This window comes from Grus americana, chromosome 5, assembly GCF_028858705.1.
Source record: "Grus americana isolate bGruAme1 chromosome 5, bGruAme1.mat, whole genome shotgun sequence".
Classification (NCBI taxonomy): Eukaryota; Metazoa; Chordata; class Aves; order Gruiformes; family Gruidae; genus Grus; species Grus americana.
In genome coordinates, this window is record NC_072856.1 from 8,949,072 (window position 1) to 8,971,828 (window position 22,757).

At 39.9% G+C, this 22,757-nt stretch overlaps 1 protein-coding gene across 7 annotated transcripts in view; it reads right to left on the bottom strand.

Moving 5' to 3' along the window:
• Window positions 1-2,814: 2,814 nt before the first annotated feature.
• The window catches only part of WT1 (WT1 transcription factor), a 39,859-nt gene continuing 19,916 nt past the window's right edge, over window positions 2,815-22,757 (bottom strand). For 4 of the 7 annotated variants that reach the window (XM_054827313.1, XM_054827311.1, XM_054827308.1 and 1 more), the window contains 5 exons: window positions 18,809-18,911; window positions 17,273-17,423; window positions 9,744-9,833; window positions 7,622-7,714; window positions 2,815-4,181 (listed from right to left, as the gene is read on the bottom strand). In XM_054827313.1, the coding sequence (XP_054683288.1) occupies window positions 4,060-4,181; window positions 7,622-7,714; window positions 9,744-9,833; window positions 17,273-17,423; window positions 18,809-18,911 (559 nt within the window). In that variant the 3' untranslated portion in view covers window positions 2,815-4,059. Of the gene's footprint in view, window positions 6,774-7,621; window positions 7,715-9,743; window positions 9,834-17,272; window positions 17,424-18,808; window positions 18,912-22,757 lie in introns of all 7 variants that reach the window. The other 3 variants (XM_054827312.1, XM_054827309.1, XM_054827310.1) reach the window with 2 other exon arrangements.

Genomic DNA, 22,757 nt, shown 5'->3' on the forward strand with positions numbered 1-22,757 from the left:
TAGTGCCGTTCTGAACCACATACATTGCCTTTAATTACTTTTTTGTTAATTGGAGGGGAGGGAGGGGAAGATTTTCCCCACGCAAGGATTTTCCTGTCCTCTGGCAGCATACCTCTGCCTGATGGTTGCCTTTGTGTACCCACCTCACGCTCGGTCCAGGCAGCTCTGAGGCGTGGGGCTGCGGACACCTTCTCGGAGCCCCTCGACTCACTCCAGAGCCTTGTTGAGCTTTTGGACAAGGTGCTGGGAGCAGCTTGCTTACCGTATTGGATTTGCTGTCAGGTCACAGTGGCGATGGGAAAAGACTGCACATGGCAGGGTTTTCTCAGTGCCTGCCTGGGGAAAGGGAAGGAGGAAGAAACACTGGTTTAAGGCACCTACCTGCATCTTCAGGAACTGTTCCCAGCTGCTGTAAGGCTGGTCGGTGGAACAGTGAAATGAATCCTACTGACATCCTGAAACAGATAGGCCTGGTTGGAGTGGCTTCTAAAATGAACAACTCACCTAACCCACCACAGGAAGAGAAGCAAAGAGCTACTTCTTGGCAAGTCCCTCCCTTCCCTTACAGGAATCAGCACTCGTCCGAGGCATGGACTGCCCTCAGGTTGGTTGCCTAACTGCAGCAAGATAAGGTCTTTGTTCTTCCTCTTTGGTCAGTACAGTCTGTACCATTAAGGAATATGGCATGCATCAAAAGTATGATCATGTGGCTACAATTTAGGCATGTTAGCTCTCATGTTTCCCTAAAGTAGAAGGGACACTTTGCTGGATTCACCTACCTTGAAAAAACTGGTGCAAGTGAACCCTTGAATCGCAGCTGACATCGTCAGAGAGAGAAGAGATCACGTTCCCTTTCTACCCAACACATCTTGTACATCAGGAAGTGACAAGAAAAAGTAGAAGTGTTATCTACGGAATTCACATTCTCCATTCTGGGGGGCTAGGGAAGCTACAGGACAGGAATAGCATGCCAATCACAGTTAGACATTAACCATCAGCCAAAATAACATCGGTCACTATTTTCAGTTTAAGAACAGAGTGCAGAGGCATAAAAGACTTGCTCAATTAATCGTGAGACTGAAAATTTTCCAGAGAGCTAAGGATACTTGTAAGATATAATACAGTGCAGCCCCCTCATCTTTCATAGGGAGGTCAGGCTCACAGAAACTCGGCCTGCTGAGCAGTTTCTGCTTGCCGCAAAATGAGGAATTGCACGCTGCAAGAGCCAGCGTCTGGGGGCTGCTTCTGAGAAATTCATGTAGTAAAGCACTTCAAGAAAGGTGGCTTACCTTGCTGATAGAATGTTGAAAACAGGGAAATGAAAGGGAGAGACATAAAATGCCTCTCACGACAAAGACTGTAAAATAACTAGGAATAAAAATTTTAAAAATCTTGTAAACATTTACCATTGTCCTCACTGTACTCGGCAGGTTGGGGGATGTAACGATCATCAAACAACAGAGCGGCAATAAGCACTTTCATTGAAAAAGTGGTGACAGCAAAAACAAAGGGACATGCTCTGTCACTCATTGACCCACGCTTCAGTTTTTGTAGCCATCTACCGTTATTATTTGGCATGCAATTCACCAAGCAGCAAACCCACGGCTGTAGTTATTTACAGGTCACTGGCAGTCTGGCCTGTGCTGCAGTGCAGTTTTGGTTGTATTTCACAAAAGATAGTTTTATTTACATTTGACTAACACAGGCACAACTGGAGGCTGATTTTTCTTTTTTTGGCTTTTAGTATAAACACTCGTGGCAGCTCTCTATTTTGGGTGCAGACTGAAAAAACAGATTGTTTTGCAGTTGCAGAAGACTGCTGGCTAAATTGGAGGACGTTGTTATTGCAACTGAACTTTTCTCTCAAGAAAGCAGGAGGAGTTGCTTTATTTTTTAATTCTGTGCAGTTTTATGTACACCATTCGCTCCAAATACTTGATGTTTGCCACACTTGTTATGAGTTTCTCCAGAGAGATGCTGTCTTTTGGCAGCAAAAGATAAAGTTGACTGATACAAATGAGTCACAGTACCCCAACAGTAATTAACAGTGATGCAATACCCATGCGAAAAAGAGGACTTGAAGAATTAACTGTTGAGTTTTCTTGACGATGCAGCTGCACTTTAAGAGAGAAAGCTCAACCCATCATAGAACTCCATTGTGTACATTAGAGAAAAAAGCTTGGCAAGATACATTAAAGATTTTTGCTAAAGAGATACAAATATTTTGCAAGGTCAAAGGGCGCTGAGGCAGGCTGTACTTACTTCCAAAGAAAAGTAGGCAGTATGACAAAGAAACAGTAATATTTTTTTATCTTCATTTTCACACTTCATCATCTAAGAAAGACTGTCTTTTTCAACCTGCTGAACTGATTTAAGCCACCCCAACTCTATGTTAACTTTTACTTAAAAGTCAGCCTATGACTTCCTAATCTAAGAAGTTATCTGTGCTTACGGTTTCAGCACAGTTCTACAGAAGGCCAGCGCTGCTATTTATAAACTGGATTTTACTATTCTATAAAGTTCTTACACAAATCTTGCAGGTCGAAAGAAAAGGAATAGTTTGGTAAGAAGACAAACGATTGAAGCAACTGTTTTACAGCACAATATGAAACTTGACACTGTTTGCTGCTGCCACTATGATTCCCAAGTGAGATGGATAAATTGTGGTCAAGACCTGGACAGGTTAACTAGTGGTCATCAGTGCTGGTGGTACCTTTATATACAAAAAAAAAAAAAAAAAAAAAAAGGATACTATTGGACAGGGCATTTGAAATTTAATACCAGACATGAAACAAGACATCTGTTGGACTCTCATTTGTTTCTCTTTGAATGGGCTTTAATTGAAAGCTCAGTGAAAAATGCAGGTTACATTCTTAGTGTTATCAATAGTTTGTAACAGCAACAACATCAGAACAGTGATGCATCTAATATTTATACACTTTCTAATTTTAGATGTCTAAGAGCAATACATTATCAGATATATATATATACAAACAATTTCAAGCAATTAAAAGTAAATAATAAACCCCTCCTCCCAAAACCCTGAAACAATATATTTCCTTACACTAATAATGTCTTTTTCACATATACTTGACAAAGAGTCTTTTTAAGTTACTTATCTTAAGAGTAATCTGTTAATGGAGATCCTGGACCAGCCCCATTAAAAGTTCAGTTTTAAGTTTATACAGCTTGCTAGCCACATAACCAGTGTGGCTTTACATTGTAAACAAATCCCAAATGTCTACAATGATTGGAATTAGTTTTGTGTAAAGGAGATCTATGAATCTCATGATAGAATAAATTTAAACCAATACATTAAAAAGAGAAAGAGAAAGGGAGAGAGTTATTTGACAAACAAAACAGTTTGGGGGGGGAGGAATTATGTGATTATTTAAAAAACAAGTTAACTTAATGGTAAGATTCTCATTTTCTGTACAGAGAAGCTCTGGTTCATCTAGCTTTAGCTGCTCGAGAAATACATCCCTTAAAAAAAGGTTTGATTTGTGAAATTCAAAAGCAGAGCTTCCAACTTTAAAAGCTTGCCCTTTGGCAGTACAAGTACAAAGTTTACCAAAAGTATCTCAGGTGAGTGTTCAGTCTCATTTGGTGAGGATAGCTGTACTAGCGTTTGGAAACTTCAGCACACGCACAGATGTTGTAAGCGTAAAGCTTACCTTCAACAGGGAGGAATCACCCTACTCACTGCGGGACTTAAAAAGGTACAACAATACGTACCTGGAAAACTTTTAGTGAAAATAAAACCAGAAAAGTTGATACAGATGTGGAAGGTAAGCACAGTTTATAGTAATCTTGAAACTGTGGCAATCTTGCTTACTTTTAAACAAAATTACAAATAAAAATCTCTTGAACTTATTGAACAGGAATTTACGTAAGTCCAAATGGAAGGCAAGGCTGAGCAGAATCCTACGGTTTAGTTAACTTGTGTCAAATGGGATGCGAAGACAGCTGCAGCTTTCTGACAGAGGTGATCGAAGATGGCTGATAAAGTTTGCAGTAGCTCATAATGTCCCATCTGGTTTATTCACTTGTTTGAACTGTCTAAAGGGCCAACTGCAGTTTAGTCATGTTCCTCTGGTGCATGTTGTGATGACGAACTAATTCATCAGACCTGGCAAATTTTTTTTGACAGCTGGGCCACCGGCAACTGAAAGGCTTTTCACCTGTTAACAAAACACCCTGTTATTAACTGGGGATACAGCTCGCCTGAGACGCTGCTATTCGTTTGCTTTCTGCAGGGTTGTGAGGAGCTAGGCAGAGGCCCCATCAGGAGGAATGACATCCCGGGCTGTCCTGAGAGGCTGTGGGAGTGCCCTCAATTCCTGCTCACATCAGCGCTCCGTGCTTTCTTACATCTCCCTCAGCTGATCTTTAACAACAGCCTTTTCGGATGACGTAGAACATTTTGCAGTGGTTCATTCCTGAAGACAGGCCCTTACTGAACCCCATGTTGCCATGTCTATGCTACTCTCAGCTCTCGAATGAACCAGTTTAAAAGTCACTGGCATTCGTACAAGCTTCAGTCACACCTTGGACTGTGGTGCAGACATACTGCTAGTCACTGTGAAAATTGTCAGTGACTATTTAGAGCTTGACCTCAAGTCAAGGAGAGTTTTTCCAGCTAATTCTATGAGTTTTGGCTGAAGTTCTTTGAAACTGGTGAGTGTAAGTGAATGTGGCAGAAGAAACAGAGTTCAGCATGAAGTCTGCTGAGCCAGACTGAAAGTTTCCCACTACTGTCTAAATAAAGTAGATTCACATCTATGGGAGATGTTAAAGGCTTAAAATATTCAGTATTTTTCTAACATTCCCATGAGCATAACATTCACTAAAAATGACCGCAAGTAAAGCACATTCAATCTTAAGAAGAAATGCCATCACCTCTTTAGTTTAATCTAGTCCCTCGATTTTCTACAATGTTTAAGTGGAATTTCAGGCCACGTTTCTGATGCCGCAGGAATGCTGATGGAATGCTTTTGTTAGCCCAGAGCAGTGCCCAGTGATTCATGTTTCTTTTAGAATTGCATTTTCTTTTTTTTTTTCCCCCAAAATAGATGCAATATTTTAAAATAGGTTCAGCTCTGGGACTGGGCTCTTCTGTACTGTCTACACACCTTGTACTCTCCAACTCAAGACCCACTGGAGTGGTACGAGCTCACCCAGACATCTTCTCCTCTTCTTTGCCGCACACTTTGTGCATTTCATAAACATCCAAACTCAGGCAAAAGGAGATCGGGGACTGGCATAAATGTTGTGTGTTTCTGTTTGCAAAATCCCGTACAATATATATATAGGGGAAGGAAAGGGGGTTAAAGTCTACTTTAGCCACTTAACATACGTGCTGGCAAAAGCATCAACTATCTCACATGAGTGCATAAAACAGTATGGGACAACATTGATCTGGTCAGAGCTACTAACGAAAATCACAGATTGTATAAAGTGGTCTTCTTTCATCTCAGCAGCATTAGCAAAACCATCCTCTGAACTGATGCGAGTTATCTATTACCGGCCAGTTTTTCACTGAACTACCACAGTAAAAGCAGTGCAGTTTTGCTGTTTCACACGCAATTTCTGGTTTCACAAGCAATTCCTCTTGCAACGGGGGGCAGCAATCTCTGTTAGTTCTGGGCTGGGCACAAATTACTGTGTACAGCTTCACTGTACATATCAGAAATCACATTTCCATTGCTAAAAATGTATATAGAGGTGTGGAGTTTTCCTTTCATTTATTTTTTGCTTTTCACAGCAAAGATTGCTGTCACAGTAAAATTGTTTGTGGGGAAAAGAAACCCTGAATTTGTAGCTTAACAAATAGTTCGGCAGTTGACTTAAAATTAGGATGGAATTAGATGGAAGTCGCCTGTGCTTTGCTTCATCAAGATTTAACATGGAGCAAGTTAACTTGAGCTAGGTGTTTTGTTGCAAAATTTAGGGGGTACAAGAAAGAAAGAGGAATGAAGCTACAGGGTAAGATGGAGACGAAAAATCCCCACCCACCACTCGTGCTCATTCCCCTCAGGATACGTGTATTTTACAGTCAAAGGAGCATGACACATCCAAAACCGCCGACAGGAGCATCATCACAGCAGCACGCAGCTGGGCTGCAGAGCTCACACAGAACCTGAGCCAGTGGCAGGCAGCAAGCCCACGCAGAGGTTTGTGCTATGAGGTTATCGGTGCCCAAGTGAGGCTGCTTTCAGCAGTGAGTGCAGTGTGGGCTTGCATCACATGGAGCAAGGAAGAACTAGAACAGGGAGATGAGTTTCACCAGAAAAAAGAAAGCAAGTTCTTTCCTGATTTAGCTAATCTAGGATAAAAAATTACTGGAGTCATGAATTAGCAGATCAGTTAGCAATGAAATCTGATGGGGAATAGTTTATCCTGGCTTGCTAGCATGTGACAACCGCTTGCCATTTTGTTACCTCTTGCTGATTAAGAAAATATCTTTCTTCATGCAAATACACGCAGACCCAGGCCCTGCAGCTCAGCGTGAAACCATGGGGAGAACCCAGGAACACAGCCATGCCCTTTACCATTTGCAGATTGCAAGTGCAGATATGGCCATTACCTGAAGCATTTATTTGGCCAGTGCCACAGAAAATGCCATTGTTCTCAGGTGAATCATCTCCTTTATTAAAATTTCTCTTTTTATTTTTGAAAGTCTTAAATATGTGGCTTTTATGGTCCAGAAGAGAAAAAAGAATCCTTAGCAGAGAGAAAAAGATTTTCAGGCTGCTTGTCCATCTGTACAGAGACTGAATTTAAAAGGTTAACGCCAGCATAGAAAACACTGTGACATCTAATAACATGTCAAAGTGCTCAGTAAACAATTACTTGGTAAAAATACTGCATACATAGTGGAAGGGAACGGAAAATGTCAGTTTATAGGAATAATTCTAAAACTTAAAACTAAAATATAGAGGTTGCTGCAGTTGCTCCTTAATGGTGTTTACATTGACATGAGGGCAGAGTAGGCTAAAATGGCCTCCTATTTTTTCCCCTGTATTTATATCAAATACTATAGTTTCTGCAAAAAGGTCCTTGAATATTTGAGTAAGCTTTTACTTTAGTGTCTGTCAGTGTGAGTTTGCAAAAGGCACTCCTTTTATCTTCTGGAGAGATTACAGTACAAGCAGCAACAGCAAGAGCTTTGCCGTGCTATCCTGCATTAGGCTCAACTGACACTTAGGAGAAGCATGAGTAGGCACGAATACTTTAGATTACAGACCTTCGGCTGAAGCTAGAATTAAAATTTCTGTCTTGTAGGGTTTTTTCAGTAAAGGCAGTAGATCAACTTGACATTTGTGGGCTGAGACCATGATGTTCATTTCACAATAGCTGACAAAATATATTTTGCCAAGCTGAAATTTCTTTAAACATGAAGAAAGAAAGTGTAGTTTCCAAAATCACCTAAATCCCTTTGTGAAGTGACTATGACACTTGGGGAATGTAGTGACACTGAAAAATCAGCACACTGGAATTCTTTCTGTTGTTTTGAATATTTAACTCCTGGTTAAAAGACTTTCTAATCATGTAGTTTACAACAACATTGATTTAAACTTTAAAAATAATGAAATATAAATGTGAAGAAAAGTTTACGCACTTGTTTTACCTGTATGAGTCCTGGTATGAGTCTTCAGATGATCAGATCTGGAGAACTTTCTCTGACAAGTTTTACACTGGAAGGGCTTCACACCTGAAAAGACACACACACACACACAAAAAAAATCTATTCTTATATTCCAATGCCTCTTGGAAGGGTGAATGAAATCAGCTATTTCTGAATTTTCTAAAGTCTGGATTTTTTTGTACTAGTTACTGTAAGTGCTCCTCCCAGCTTCATGCCTACACATTACAGAAAGTGATTAGCTGGGCTACCACCCCTCTGTAGCCTCTTCTTCCAATGTCTGGGTCTGAAGCATCCAAAGAGCACCATCATAAACAAACACCCACTTACACTGTTGGACTAAGGAGGATCTGCAGATATTAATTCTGATCCTGTGGCTTGGCTCTGTTGGTATCATCTATGAGCAAATATGACATAAGAAGAATAGAAGTGCAGAGGTATATTTTTATATACTCCCAATAGCTTAACTTACTTTATACTTCTACTAGTTACTTTACACACTACACATAAGTCTTGGGGACTGCTTAACGCAGATATGTTCTAGTATGCAGTTGCTAAAAATGTATCATCCCAACAGAGTATTTTTACCATCAGCTTTCAGAGACACTTCTTACATCTCTCAGTAACACTGTTTAAGTGGGATAGAACATCTTTAGTAAGAGAAGTAGTAGGCAGAAATCACAGAATCATAGAATCATTTAGGTTGGAAAAGACCTTTAAGATCGAGTCCAACCATTAACCTAACACTGCCAAGTCCACCACTAAACCATGTCCCTAAGCACCACATCTGCACGTCTTTTAAATACCTCCAGGGATGGTGACTCAACCACTTCCCTGGGCAGCCTGTTCCAGTGCTTGACAACCCTTTCAGTGAAGAAACTTCTTAATATCCAATCTAAACCTCCCCCGGTGCAACTTGAGGCCATTTCCTCTTGTCCTATCGCTTGTTACTTGGGAGAAGAGACCAACCCCCACCTGGCTACAACCTCCTTTCAGGTAGTTGTATAGAGTGGTAAGGTCTCCCCTCAGCCTCCTCTTCTCCAGGCTAAACAACCCCAGTTCTCTCAGCCACTCCTCATAGGACTTGTGCTCTAGACCCTTCACCAGCTTCATTGCCCTTCTTTGGACACGCTCCAGCACCTCAGTGTCTTTCTTGTAGTGAGGGGCCCAAAACCGAACACAGGACTTGAGGTGCGGCCTCACCAGTGCTGAGTACAGGGGGACAGTCACTTCCCTAGTCCTGCTGGCCACACGATTTCTGATACAAGCCAGGATGCTGTTGGCCTTCTTGGCCATCTGGGCACACTGCTGGCTCATATTCAGCCGGCTGTCAACCAATCCACCACAGAACAGTGGGTAAGCCAACTGTCTGGACACTCCCTGAGATACAAGAGTCCCAAATGCAATTTCTTGCTGTGACTCAGGTAGAAGAGTACTCAGAAACTCTTTCTCATGTTCCATGCAGAGTGCCCTCATGGTTCCACTCCCAGCTAGGAGGCTGGAGTCATGATCACCTCCTCTTCTGTGATTTTGAGAAGGGCAGCTGTCTCCCCTGTCAATCTAATCTAGACCTCCAAGAACTCCTGACATGCTGAAATAGGCCATCTTGACATTTCCAGAAAATGATGTATGCATGAAAAAACAACTTGCTGAATTTGGACTGAACTCACAAGTAGTTTTGGCTGTCTCGAAACATGCACCTATTAGCACTGCCACATGAACATCAGAATACCAACAGTAACGTCTATCAGGTTACTCACTGGTAACTTTTTCTTGCAGAACTGTTTGGTTTTTAAAAATAATATATTACCTCTATTTGGGATACAGTGCAGAGCAAACGGTTTCATTAAGAAAGCTGTTTCAAAAAGATGGCAGCAGGATTAAAGGGTCACCTACACAACCATAGTAGCACTGAAATGCCAACATAAAAACTCAGCTACAGTCGTCTCCTAAAGCTAACGTCAAGAATTTGGCACTACAGGTATTGCGTATGAGCAAACACAACATCAGAAAATCAGAAGTTTAGAAGTATACTTTTTGGATCACAATTCATATATAAAGATGAACTCTAATGAGCAGAGATGTGCTGTCAACAAACCTGTGTGTCGTCTTTGGTGCCGTTTGAGTTGGTCTGAACGAGAAAATCTTCGTTCACAGTCCTTAAAATCACACTGATAAGGCTTTTCACCTGTAAAGGACAAACAGTTTATCAGAAAATATGGCCAAATGAGGGAACATGTCAACTAGAATCAGAAGATGAAACATGTTACGCTAAAAGACTTAGATTTCTCTCCTGTCTAAAGCAGTCTAGTGGTACGCCAGGACTCATTTGCTATAAAACCATACAATTATGTTGGAATCAGTGGGGAAAGAATGGCATAATTCTACTGCCTTGACACTGATCCTGAATCTGCTGATTCAAAAAACATAGCACATTAGGTTAAAGCCACAAAAAATTTCAGGTTGCATGATTATTTTTTTTTTATTGTTTTCTGCTGGAAAAGAACAGAACTCTCCTGGTTTATATTTCTCTGAAAACCATGTTAAACCCCTTCCGCATAATTTGTACAAGGGAACAACTTGCAGTTTGCTCTAAATTGGATTTGAAGCAAAAGCTAAGCCAATGACATCCATGTAGGCAGCAATTTTAACCACACTAAATGAATAAAAAGAAAATGAGCAAAACTGAACCACAGAAAAATACATATTCTTCCCCAAAATCCAAATGATGTTTCTTCTGGAAAGCACCATTAAATAGAATTTCTCATGTAGCTGCACACCTCCTGCAGACAAGCCTATGAATTATTGCAAAGCCTTGTGTAAATATAAACTCTTCCTTCACCTCCCATACAGTTCAGCAGAGAACCTCAGGATGTGTTTTCTCTGTGACCAAAAGTGAGATTCTGACTTTTAAAAAACATTAAATCCCTACAAGCTAGTGTCTCAAGTTAACATGGTGTTCAATGCAAATGACTTCACCAATCACATAAACATGCAAAGAGAAATGCAGCAGTCGAGGAGCTTGAGGAAAGAGGAAAACACTGCTGGCATGCAGCATACCACAGAATTGCTGAAAATTTGGTCAGCACAGAAAAAAAAAACCAAATCCATATGCTATTACAGGAGGAGCTGTACGATCTGTCAGATAGGATTTGCATCTAAGACCCCTTTGCACAGGACTGAAATCCTGCAAGAGCCTCAGATATAATCACATTTATACCTACATAAAGTCTGTTTACAGTGCCACAGCCCTGCGCAGAGGCCTCTGCACAAGACCCAGCGAAACATCTCTCACTGCAAAGCTGGGAGGATCCTTGGTTTTATCTGGAAGGTACACACGAGACCAGCTGGGACCTGCTTTGTCTACAGTGGGAAGCTGAGATGTAAAACAAAGGTCCAGCATGAAGGACCCAAAGAAAAAAATCAGCTGAAGTGGGCAGTGGGTTTAATTTCTCAGGGTATACTTCCAAACGCATAGCATTTTCATAAATCTTTATCACAAGTATCTGCATTTCTGATTTTATTATGATGAGGAAATGGTATCTCAGAATACCAGTCCAAACTAGTTTAGTTTAACGCAGAAGCCTTCTGATCTGGGTAACACAGTATAAGCAGCACATTAAGAAGAGCATTCCACGTTCATTCTGGTGTGGCTAAGATCAAAATTTTACAAAAGCAACTAAATCTGCAAGAACAAGCTAACTTCCTGTGACAGTCACCCAAAGGACTTTACCGATTCTGAAACCTAGGTGTGGACAATTTCCATGTCTGCTCTGCTTAATTTATTAGCATAAGGGATTAAACTTGCCACAGGTGTTTGAAATAGTTCCGTACACTTTGACCGCAAGGACTCCCTGGGGGGTGCCTGCTTTTCAGAAACCACTTACTTCCAAGGAATTCAGCCCTTTGGCAGATTTAAGAGGGGCAATGTCAGCAGAGCAGAATGCAGTGACAGGATGATTGCCTGCTAATTGCAATATAAACGCAGAAGATGGTTAAGGAGGTATTTGAATAAAACAGTATAGTACGTCTGATGGCATGCACATGAAAGTATTTCTTAAAATACTTTGAAATATAATCTTGATTAAATTAAGGACAAATTTAACCTAGGCATATATTAAAGGAATCAATCCAAGATGCTTACACAGAGATATGATGACACTGTGTAGAAAACAAAAAGCAAGCAAACAAAACCAGGCACAATATTTGGACAGAAATCCTAATTTCCCTTGCCTTCCACATCTTCCACGTCAGCTACCACCAAGCAAAATGCCTGCCAAAGCCAACTGTCACATACCTGTTAACTTCCCTAAGTTTCATCAGAACAGGACAACAGAAATGTCCCAGATTAGAAAAAGTCTGTTAGTACCTCATCAAATCACTATAGGGACAGGGGTTAGAGCAGTGTCTGGTTTCCTCAGGCCTGTTAGAGCCTCTCCAGTAAAAGGCTAAAGACTCTTAATGTATGAAAAATATCCAGTAATACTGTCACCTTCCTATGAGACCATATACAATTTCAAAACAAAACAGGAGATGAAGATGAAGCTTCACCGGTCCTTCCACCTGCGAGTCAGAGGTTTCCATGATTATTTACATTTCATTAGTGAAAGAGGGCACACAAAAGAAAGGCTAAACTTGGTGCATAACGAAATAGTCAAGACGAAAGAGAATAGAGAGAATAGCAGTTCTTTAACATTTAGGTAAATATTTAGAAAAAATAAATCTCAACAATCAGAGAACAAGTGTGAACAAGCCTTGCACATATCGCAATAAATGCTTCTAATAAAATAAACCTCTTTGCTTAAAAATAATTAACTTAAACTAGAGGAAGCACGCACATTTTCTCTGGAGCAAATTCATTGGTCCAGATGCATGGGAAAACAGAAATTCCTACTGTTGTAGCAGTTGCGCAAAATATTCATCATCATTGCATTTAACGAAGGAATGCTGCAAGAGCAAAAGCCTGCCCACCACTAACATGAAAACAGGAGAGGAGGCTGATTTTGAAACAAGAGACTTGCAGTCTGAATGAGAATCTGAAGGCTTGTCTTCACCAAGTTAAAACCCTTTTCCTGTATACTCACTTAATCACATGAGTACAATCATATAATCACAACTTTACCTTGATAATGTATTTTTCTTTTCAAAATAATTTGCTTTAGCAAACTTAGATAAAACGTATGTTTCTTTATTTAGTAGGGAGCCTTTACAGGTACCATTTTCTGTCATCTTCACACCGGAGTTCAGGTGTGAGAAGTTTTGAAACTAATCTTGTATTTTAAATATGTAAGTATTCTTTTTTTATGCCATAGAAATGAAAACCTAAAAGCAGTCCATGCTGGGTGAGGCCAAACGTCCATCCAGCCCCGCAGTCTCCCACCATGGCTTGCCAAAGCTGCCTGCAGGAGAGCAGAAGCAGCAAGGATGCAGCAGTACTTTCTGTGGACACTCCTAGCATCCAGCAGTTCATGAGTTAGCAATTTTCTATTTAACACTCGTTAACGGAGTTTCTTTCCATTAATTTGTGCAGTTTTTTCTTGAACCCACGTACGCTTTCAGCTTCCGCAGTGTTATGCAGGATGGTATTCCATGGCTTTCGTATGAAGATCATTATTTCAAAGCAACATTAATGAAAGAGTGCTATCCTAGAAGTTCCCACACGAGCCTTAAGAGGAGAGCCTGCGCAGTTCCCAGCTCAGGCACAATTACACCCATTTATCAGTTTATCATCTCTGTATATAGAGGACATAGCTCTGTTTCTCAAAGGTGTTGTAATGATGAACTGCACTAATGACTGTAAAGCATTTAGCAGGACGGTGACACATGCTGTAGCAAAAGGATATTTGCTTTTGTCAAAACAAAGAAATCATTGTTAGATGATTAGCATAAAAATCATTATTAGACTGCATTACTTACACCCTTCAGAGTCTCAGAAATTCACCACCGAGACCTGAATCCTGTACCACATAAAGGATAACCTTCCTGATTTACAGATTCTCATTCTTCATTGTAGAAGCTCATACCTGCAGCTGAGCATATCGAGGCTGAAGAATATCCCTGGCAAGCAGGCAGAGGATATTTTCTCTGCAAAAATGTTCAGTTTTCCGTTAGGATAAATCCAGTTTTTCCAATGTGTGGCACTGAATTCAAAGGATCTCTGGCAAGAATGCTAATGTTTCCACCATAAATGAAATTTATGGAGGTCTAGACATCAATTTGTTTCTGCAAAGTAGTCTCTGAAGCCTGCCACAGGATGACAACTCACATTATTTGCTGTACTGTTGAAAAGTTATATGTATTTTTGCATTTCCTTTCAGAGGCCTATCTACTGGAGCAAAATACACCAAGATAAGAAAAAAGCTTTTTTGGCTGTACATGTTTCAATAAAGGCATTGTTAACAATGGACAAGCAGTCTTGGAGGGTACAAAATGTTAACATATTTTCAACTAAGGCTACATTGAAACATTGGTAAAAACTGATTACAGAATCCAACATTGTGTTTCAGGGGCCTGCTTGATTTTGCAATACTGCAACTGGTGAAGAATGAAAGATCTGATGAGCCAGTCCTCTGCAAGTATCTATTATAGAAAGAAAAAAGATAATCAAGAGCCAAAATTATTCTGCAAAGATACTATCTGGTTTAATATTAAATATATGTAACAGCTTGTTTTCAAATCATGTGTTCGTGATTTTAAAAACTGACCTACCAGTGCACTAAGAAAGGTGGAAGAACTTCAAACTCATGAGTGAATCCAGAACCACCTTACAGGAGGACTAGTAAAATGTTGTGTTGGCTGTAGACAGGTATACCAAACACAAACAAATCATCCTGCACTTGAGCTGACATCTGACAGCTCTCCTGACTTTAGACTGGCTCATCAGGATTCCTCCCCATCAAAATACTGAAGCAGAAGAAGAGACACATCCCTTTGTTTAGTGAGAATATTAGGTGTTATGTTTGCCAACTTCTTTCTGTCTAATGTGCTAATTCCACCAAGTCCTGGTAGAGAACTCTAGAAGGGGTTCTGGAGTTCATTGGGTTACAAACAGAAAGATGATCAGAGAGCCTAAGAGATAGCCACAAAATTATCAACACAAACCAATAGCCTCACTCTAGTGATACTGCCACTTAAGATATCCCCTAACATATAAAACCAAGCAAGTGGAGAAAAGAAAGGTGCAGAGAAGTGTGATCTGTAGCTCCTGTAACTGTTACCAACAAGAAGCATACATTCTTCATAGCGATGACTGATCTGCCCTTGGAGAAAAACTGGTTTTCAAATTTTGCTTTTAACAATCAGCTTTTCCACAAGCAGGAGACACAAATCAGGGTTAGATAAAGACATGAATTTACATAGGAGACTGGAAATGGATTTACATCACAAAAGTCAGTTCAACCGCTCAGGACTCATAAAGAGCATGGGACTGAAAAAGACCATCATGGCCACCAAGTCCGGACTCTCCATCACACCAAGCAGCCAAGAAAATATGTTAACTCAGAAGTGTTTGTAGACTATCCACTCCAGATGCTCCCACACAGTATAGTTCACCAAGCACTCCCAAAAACTAGGACTAACAGAAGACAGAAGGAGACAAGAAATGAAGGGCATCGTACTCTATGCCTCTACAGCAGCTGGGAATTTGGTAAGTAAAATTTCCAGACAATAATCATAGCAAATGGCTAGTACCCATGCAACAGGCTGAGGACAGAAACCTGCCAGCCTGATAAAGGGGAGAACTCCCTTCTGATCCTAAAGCTGAACGCGTCAGGCAGGCAAGTTGCTCAAGCAATTCTCATACCTGCTGTGCACTATCCTTTGTGTCCTCTCTTTAGCTGCAACCAACCTCGAAAGCTTACGTGGTCTTACCAACAGCAACATTTGTACCAGCAAATACAAGCTGTGGGAATCAAGTTGGCCTCTTATGGAAAGCAACATGCAAAGGTTTGAGAAATGAGTAAGTTTTGTTGTCAACATATCAAAACATAATGGCAGAAAGATCTGGGCCCACCTGTACAGATGAGATGTTTGAGGGGAAAAAATGCTTTTCCTTTACCCTGTTCCACTATAGTGTAAACCAAAGGAGGGGCATGTATGACCTCAAAGACAATGGGAGAAGTCTCTCTAGGGATGCTAGATGGCCATAGTCCTATTGTCTATGACTTTTGGGGCTTTTGTGACTCTACAGGCCTAGTTTATATGTGGTATAATGCTGGAAATCTTCTCTGGTTAAGGAAGAAGAAGGAAAAAAAAAAAAAAAGGTAAGCTGAAGTCCTTGTGATGGATCCAGAAATAATATTGCGAAAGCCAAGCAACTAAATGGAATAAAATACAGGACAAAACCAAACAAATTACAACTGCAAAAATACAGAGTAAATCACTTTAAGAATGAAAGAAATAGTGATTATAAGAAAAATTCAAAACTGTTTAGGCATACTTAAGAAAAATACCACAGTTAGTGGACCCCAAAAGATCTCCAAATTTTCTTATGTTTCCAATTTATTAACAGAAAATAGAATAGCATTTGTGTAGACTTCCAGCTCTAAAGACTAAATTCCAGCTACAATCTAAATTATCTTGAATGTGTAACCTGAGCAACACTGAAGATGTCTGTCTGAATGTTTTGTGACTTGCCCACTCAGAAATTAAAAATGCTTTGTAATGCTCATTTCTTACCTGTAAGTATTTTACACAACTAACTAATGCCACCACATGATCCCCAAAAGGAAAAGTTTGCAACTATTTTTTATGAAATGTTAGGCAATCTGCTAGGTCACAGCGGTATGGACGGCCTTTCTGTTGTCTGTTTCATCCCTTTGACTTTCCATCATATTAATAGTTAAATGAGCATCCATATTTACAGATTATATCCACAGATTTCTAGATTAGCACGGAAAGAACTGTCTATATAAAAATATGATAGGCGATCAAAAAAATGCATAAGGAGCATATCTAAAAGTAAATCATAATTATACATTTCCAACAGTATAAATTTCCCAATAGGGGAAATAATTCTGTTCACTCTTTGGCAAGGTGCAGCAGGATGTTTGGTTTCCACATTTTGAGATGTAACTTCTATTGCCTGAACTCAATGCGAGTCCAGATCTCAGTCCACAAATGACTGGCTTCAGGCTCAACTCTTCATGCAGAGAGCCCATAGCAAGGAAGCTCATTTGCCAATACATGCCTCCACCCCCAACCAGAAAAGGCTTATTCAGGAGGACAAGAGGATGCTAAATGTCCAGGTTTCTCTTGCAGAGGAGACTTCATTATAGTTAACAACAGTTAAGATTTGGAGCAAGCTTTGACGCTCCCAAATGAAAAAAAGAAAAATAAAATAAAAAATTCACAGCCCTGAATTATGCCCTATAATAGTAAGAGAGGGAGGGAGGTGATCTACTTGCTGTCAGCCCTGCTGTGGGTTTTCCTTCACTAGATTCAGAGTCTTCTGCATCCAAAAGAGGGATTGCCCAGATGACAGAGCACATACATACCTCATCTGACAGATTCTCACTGCCCCTGACCTGGCAGATCATTTCTTGCACCTTATGCAGTTTTAAAATCCCCCTGCCCACTTTGCTGTCCAGTGCTGTAACGTGATTTATACCAGTCCATGCTGGCACTTACCAGTGTGCTTTCTGCTGTGCATCTGCAAATGGGACAACTTAAAGTATCGCTTGTTACAGCCAGGGTACGCACACATGAAGGGACGTTTTTCATTTGTCTCACTTGCTGATCGGACAATAGTTGGAGCTACTCCTGGCACCCGTCGGACATCCTACAACGACAGAGACTTGCTAATGCAATGTGTATGTACTCAAGCTTTTACTTAACATATTCAAAGACAAACAACAATCAGAGGGACTTCTCCAGGACAAAGAATACTTAAATATATTATACTGCAAACAGGCAATTTTATTTTATTCTACATTAACGAAGTACGACCTTAGTATACCTTAACCTTTTCTTTGCAGAGTATTAAAATTATTTGAAGGTGAAATACAATGAACTCTACTTATTAAATTCTCTCACCAATATTTATATGCAAGATAAAATGGGCCACATTCTGACCTCATGTATAATCACAAAATCCTGGAAAAGCACTCATTGGCATATGAAATAGTTTTAGGCCTATACCAGTGTGACAGACACAAGCATGAGCCAGAGTAGCATTCTCCTCTTTATTTTAAATACTCATATGAAGTTAAAGGACATGGAAATTAACGTATTGGGTTAATACAAATTGGTAAAAAAACAAAACAAGAAAGACCATCTAGGTGGAGCTGGTGAATAGTTCAGCCTTAATGCATTTTGGCCACTGTCGCAAAGTTCCATGGAAGATGATCTTCTCCTCCTGGGATAATTAACTTCCTTAAACAATGTCAACTGCTTACTTTTATTCACTCAACAAAAGCTGGCTCACAAGCCTATTTCTGAGAGCTTGCCACTGAATAATGATTTGTTAAACTCTACAGAAAAGGAAAAGGAGAAAAGATGCTATCTAAAACCGTTGATGTATGTTGACAATACAGAACACAGAAGAGACAAATATTATGTAATGACTTTGCCATCAGTTTTAAGAAGATATATCTTTTACAGTGGTATTTATCGATCGATGATATGACTGTTTCAGAAAGGGAGAAAATTAACTCCCATGAATGGTAAGTTCCTTCCAAATACTCACTAATTACTTAGTCACTAGGAAACAATCATTTATTATATTTTGTTTTAAGGAAATATGTTTGATTTAGTAAAGTTTCAGAAATCCATAAAAGCAAAACATCATCTAAGACTTTCTTATATATAGTTATCACACACAGTCCATTGTAACCACAAGAAGCTTCACCCGGCCAAAGTGATTGGGGCTAGAAGTTGGAAACTAGATCATATATTTTAGACCATCCTGAGAAGCTGGTGAGGAATATTGCCTCACAGATATAATTTAGAAGAAGAAATAAACAATTTTAAATTACTCTCAGAAAGAATCTCACATTATATTTCAATGGCTTCAGTGCAGTCGGGACGCTTATGTAAAGCATTTCTTGATAACACAGGGAAACCGCAAATCAAGGATGGATTTGTAAATACTAGTGAAGTGTTAAATAAACATTATAAACAGGCAGCAGTTTTACTTCCCTATGAAGAATGCCCTACTATACTCACTTGTATGCCTCTAAAAACTCCATGGGTGTGTATTCTGTACTGGGCCCCACAGCTGTATAACATGGGAGCACTGTGGTTCTCATTTTCATATCCTGTTGTATGGCTGTAAATAAAGAGGGGAATAATGGAAAAATGAAATATTTTTCAGTACTCAGCTCCATGTGAGAGGTTTCATTTCTTAAGAAAGACAGTGATAACATATGCAGAGTTAGCTTTTATAGCCAGGATATCCAAGTTCAAATTCACCAAAGGAAGCCTGCTCTGCCTTTGTATGGATCTGCTCCCACTGGCACAATGCACTGACTCCATACATACATCTATTAGTATCCATTAAGACAGCCCAGTAAAAAAAAAAAAAAATTGTCATGATTTGAACTCTGATGTATTTCAACAAAGATTTTAGGTAAGAGGAAAAAATTCACATAGCAGCATAACTGTGTCATGTGCACATGTACACATTATTTATCAGTTAAATGTGGGGCTGGCTATTGCTAATATCTTTTGGAATGAGCAAAATGCCTCAAGTTTCACATTAAGTGCAGTGGATTTTTGTCAGCACCTCATGACTCAGATATCACCAGATACTACCAAGAAAGTGATGACATTTATAAGAATAGCAGTCATGTACTCATAAACAGAGATTACAAATCAGTGTCCAAACTATTTATCCCACATATCAGCTTGCAGGATGCGCTACAAATTAACCCTTTATAAAAATAAAATAAAAAACCAAAACCAGCCTATTCCTACTAGGTATAAATTTTCAAGATTCCTCATGCAGCATCATCACAATAATTTTAAACATTTGTAACCTTTGTTTTGTGTTTTGAGGGTGCCACAACCATATGTTTTACCTAATTATATTCTTCAAAATCCTACATTCTCCTGTACGGAATGTTAGAAACATTGCTGTGTTTCCTGTTTGCAACCAATTTTTTTTTTCTTTTTAAATTAGTATGTTACCTTAATGTGTACATTGCCACCTGTATTAATACACACTGGCAACGGTAAGTGTTCATGTTTTACACTGCACTAGAAATTAGAAAGCCCAGAACAAAGCCCACGGGCACACAGCTAGGGACAAAGATGGATACATAGGATGTTATCCCAGTCTTTGCCAAATGCTTGCAATAGCAATTTGAGGGGGTCCCTGAGGCCCAGACTCTCATTTCACTGGTCCTTCCTTTCTCTTCACTCAAAGTTCATGTGCAGAGTAGAATTACAAGGAAGTTTTAAACCTCTTAAGTGATTTGCAGAACAGCCAGTGGAACTGGAATGCGGGAGATGTCTAAACAGTTTGTGAGCCTCACTAAACAGGAGGGGAGCAGTATTTGTGAACCGCTCTTACTGCAGCGTGTGGGTCGCATTCCTCATTATTTGTCCCCATAGTGGCTTGCAGGCTCCCACCTGGCAGATGTGTTCCTTTAGGTCAAGTCCTTTGCTGCTTAAAATACTAGATTCAAACCCTGGCTCCACCTGGCTATTCAAATCACCTTTTGGGAAGGTATGCTCTGTTTATCTCAATTTTAAGTGGCAAACAGGTGATCATAATGAAATAAGTTATAGGGTGGTGGCAAGAAAGTATCTTTGATCTGTAGTGTTATCTGTAATAATAGAGAAAGGAAGATACCATTATCTGATTTAAATGGATTAAGGAAGATACCATTATCTGATTTAAATGGATTAAACTCTTCTCTAGATATGTACCATGTCCAACTAAATAGGGTCTCCTCTCTGCTCAGGGCCCAGATGTGGCCTTTTGTTCCCTAATACGAGTAACAAATGACCATTTGCCCAATTCAGGTTCCCCACCAGCATCAAATTTTCCTCTCTGTTGAAAGGCAGAGAGTCCATAGACGTTAAAAAAGAAAAGGTTAAAAAGCACCCAACCCATGGTGATAGCCATGTTAATCACAAATTAAACAGTGCATTTTAAAACAGAAATTAAATAAGAACTACCATTTATCAGGAGGATGTTCTGCAGTAGAAGCTATCACTGATCTATAATGTAGCAGCAAATCAAGGGTAAATACGAACTTCAGCATTAGTCACCCTGAGTAACCATGAAACCTCTCATTCATGCCTGTGCTAGCAACCTTACACCTTGCAATAAACAAGAGACACAAAGTTAGATAAGAAGAATTCCCAGGAGAGAAACTTTAGAAGGAGGAACAGGAATACACAGTAAAAGCTTATACCATAAAGCACAGCCTAACTTTCCCTCCAAATTCACATACATGGTTTTCATCTTTCAGTGATAACTGGTTTTGTAAAGACCAGTCAGTTCTGAAATAATTCCTCCCAGGAATAAGAAGCAGAACAACACTGTGTCTGTGCCCTAAGGAATGGCTCTACGAATGGGAGGTATCCTCCAGATGATCTCCATCTCCATTTTTATTGCACAGTTGGGAAGCCTTCCTCAACATTCAGCCTTTTTCATATTTTCTCCCATTATTTCTAGTTATACTTCACTAAAACTGTACATACAACTATGAAGCCTTGAAGATTAAAATCTGTTTTGTGAGCCTCTTGGCCCATAACATACTAAGTAATGAACACCCATCTACTTAACCACCTCCCTAAGAGAGGTGCTTTAATAATCAGGAACCCTAGTTCCCATTTTACATTGGGCACATTTCCATCAACATTGGCTGGTACTCAGCATGGCCATAGGGATGATGACAGCCACATGGATCACGTGAGATTTCTTGGTTAAAATACTATTTATTCACTATGAAGTGCTATGGAATAATCTGACCTTCAGGGATACAGGAATTAGCAGGTGAATGTTCTTTCCAGTCAGCAGAGAAACTGGAACACTGAAGGAGGAGTTTTCACAAACCATCCCTACACCACTGCTCTCTTGAACTGCAACCTTCGCTCTGCATCAATAGTAACCTTATTGTGAAATACAATTTTTTTTCTTCCAGTATCTTTACTCAATGCATCCATGATGTATGCCACAAAATGTATACCACAGTTTGCACAGTTGGCTTGTTTCATATTGCTGCAATTTATATACTAAAATAAAAGCACTATAGAAGAACCGATATAAATCTCCTAAATAGATTATCATAGAATCATGGAATGGTTTGGGTTGGAAGGGACCTCAAAGATCATCTAGTTCCAACCCCCCTGCTATGGACAGGGACACCCTCCACTAGACCACGTTGCCCAAAGCCTCATCCAACCTGGCCTTAAACACTTCCAGGGATGGGGCCTCCACAACCTCTCTGGGCAACCTGTTCCAGTGCCTCACCACTCTAACAGTCAAGAATTTCTTTCTAACATCTAATCTAAATCGACCCTCCTTCAGCTGAAACCCATTACCCCTTGTCCTGTCACTACACTCCCTGATAAACAGTCCCTCCCCATCTTTCCTGTAGGCCTCTTCAGGTACTGGAAGGCTGCAATTAGATCTCCCTGGAGCCTTCTTTGCTCCAGGCTGAACAACCCCAACTCTCTCAGCCTGTCCTCACAGGAGAGGTGCTCCAGCCCTCTGAGCACCTTACTGAAACTCAAACACCTGCTTTATCACAAACAAGAGATAATGATCAGATGCAATCCCACATACATGAGCAACACAAGGAACTGATAAATTTATACCTGCAGTACATTAAGTAAATGGAAATCTTAAGAGAGTAGGAGATTCCTTAACTTTCATCTTTTCTAGTCAGGTACTCTATGTTTAACCAGGCAAAGAGACAATGCCTCATATGCTTAGGCCACCAAATCCATAACAATAATAATAAAAAATTCTCCCTCTAGATTCTCAGGACTAGATAACAGCCTAGATCTCCACCAAAGCATTGCAATGTGTACTCTCGACACCCCAGATCCACTAACACTATACACATTATAAATTTAAAATACGCTTTAGAGATTATACTTCGCTGTTCAGATGAACAGTGACAATCCAGGGTAGGTAAACACTGATATTTCAGGAGAG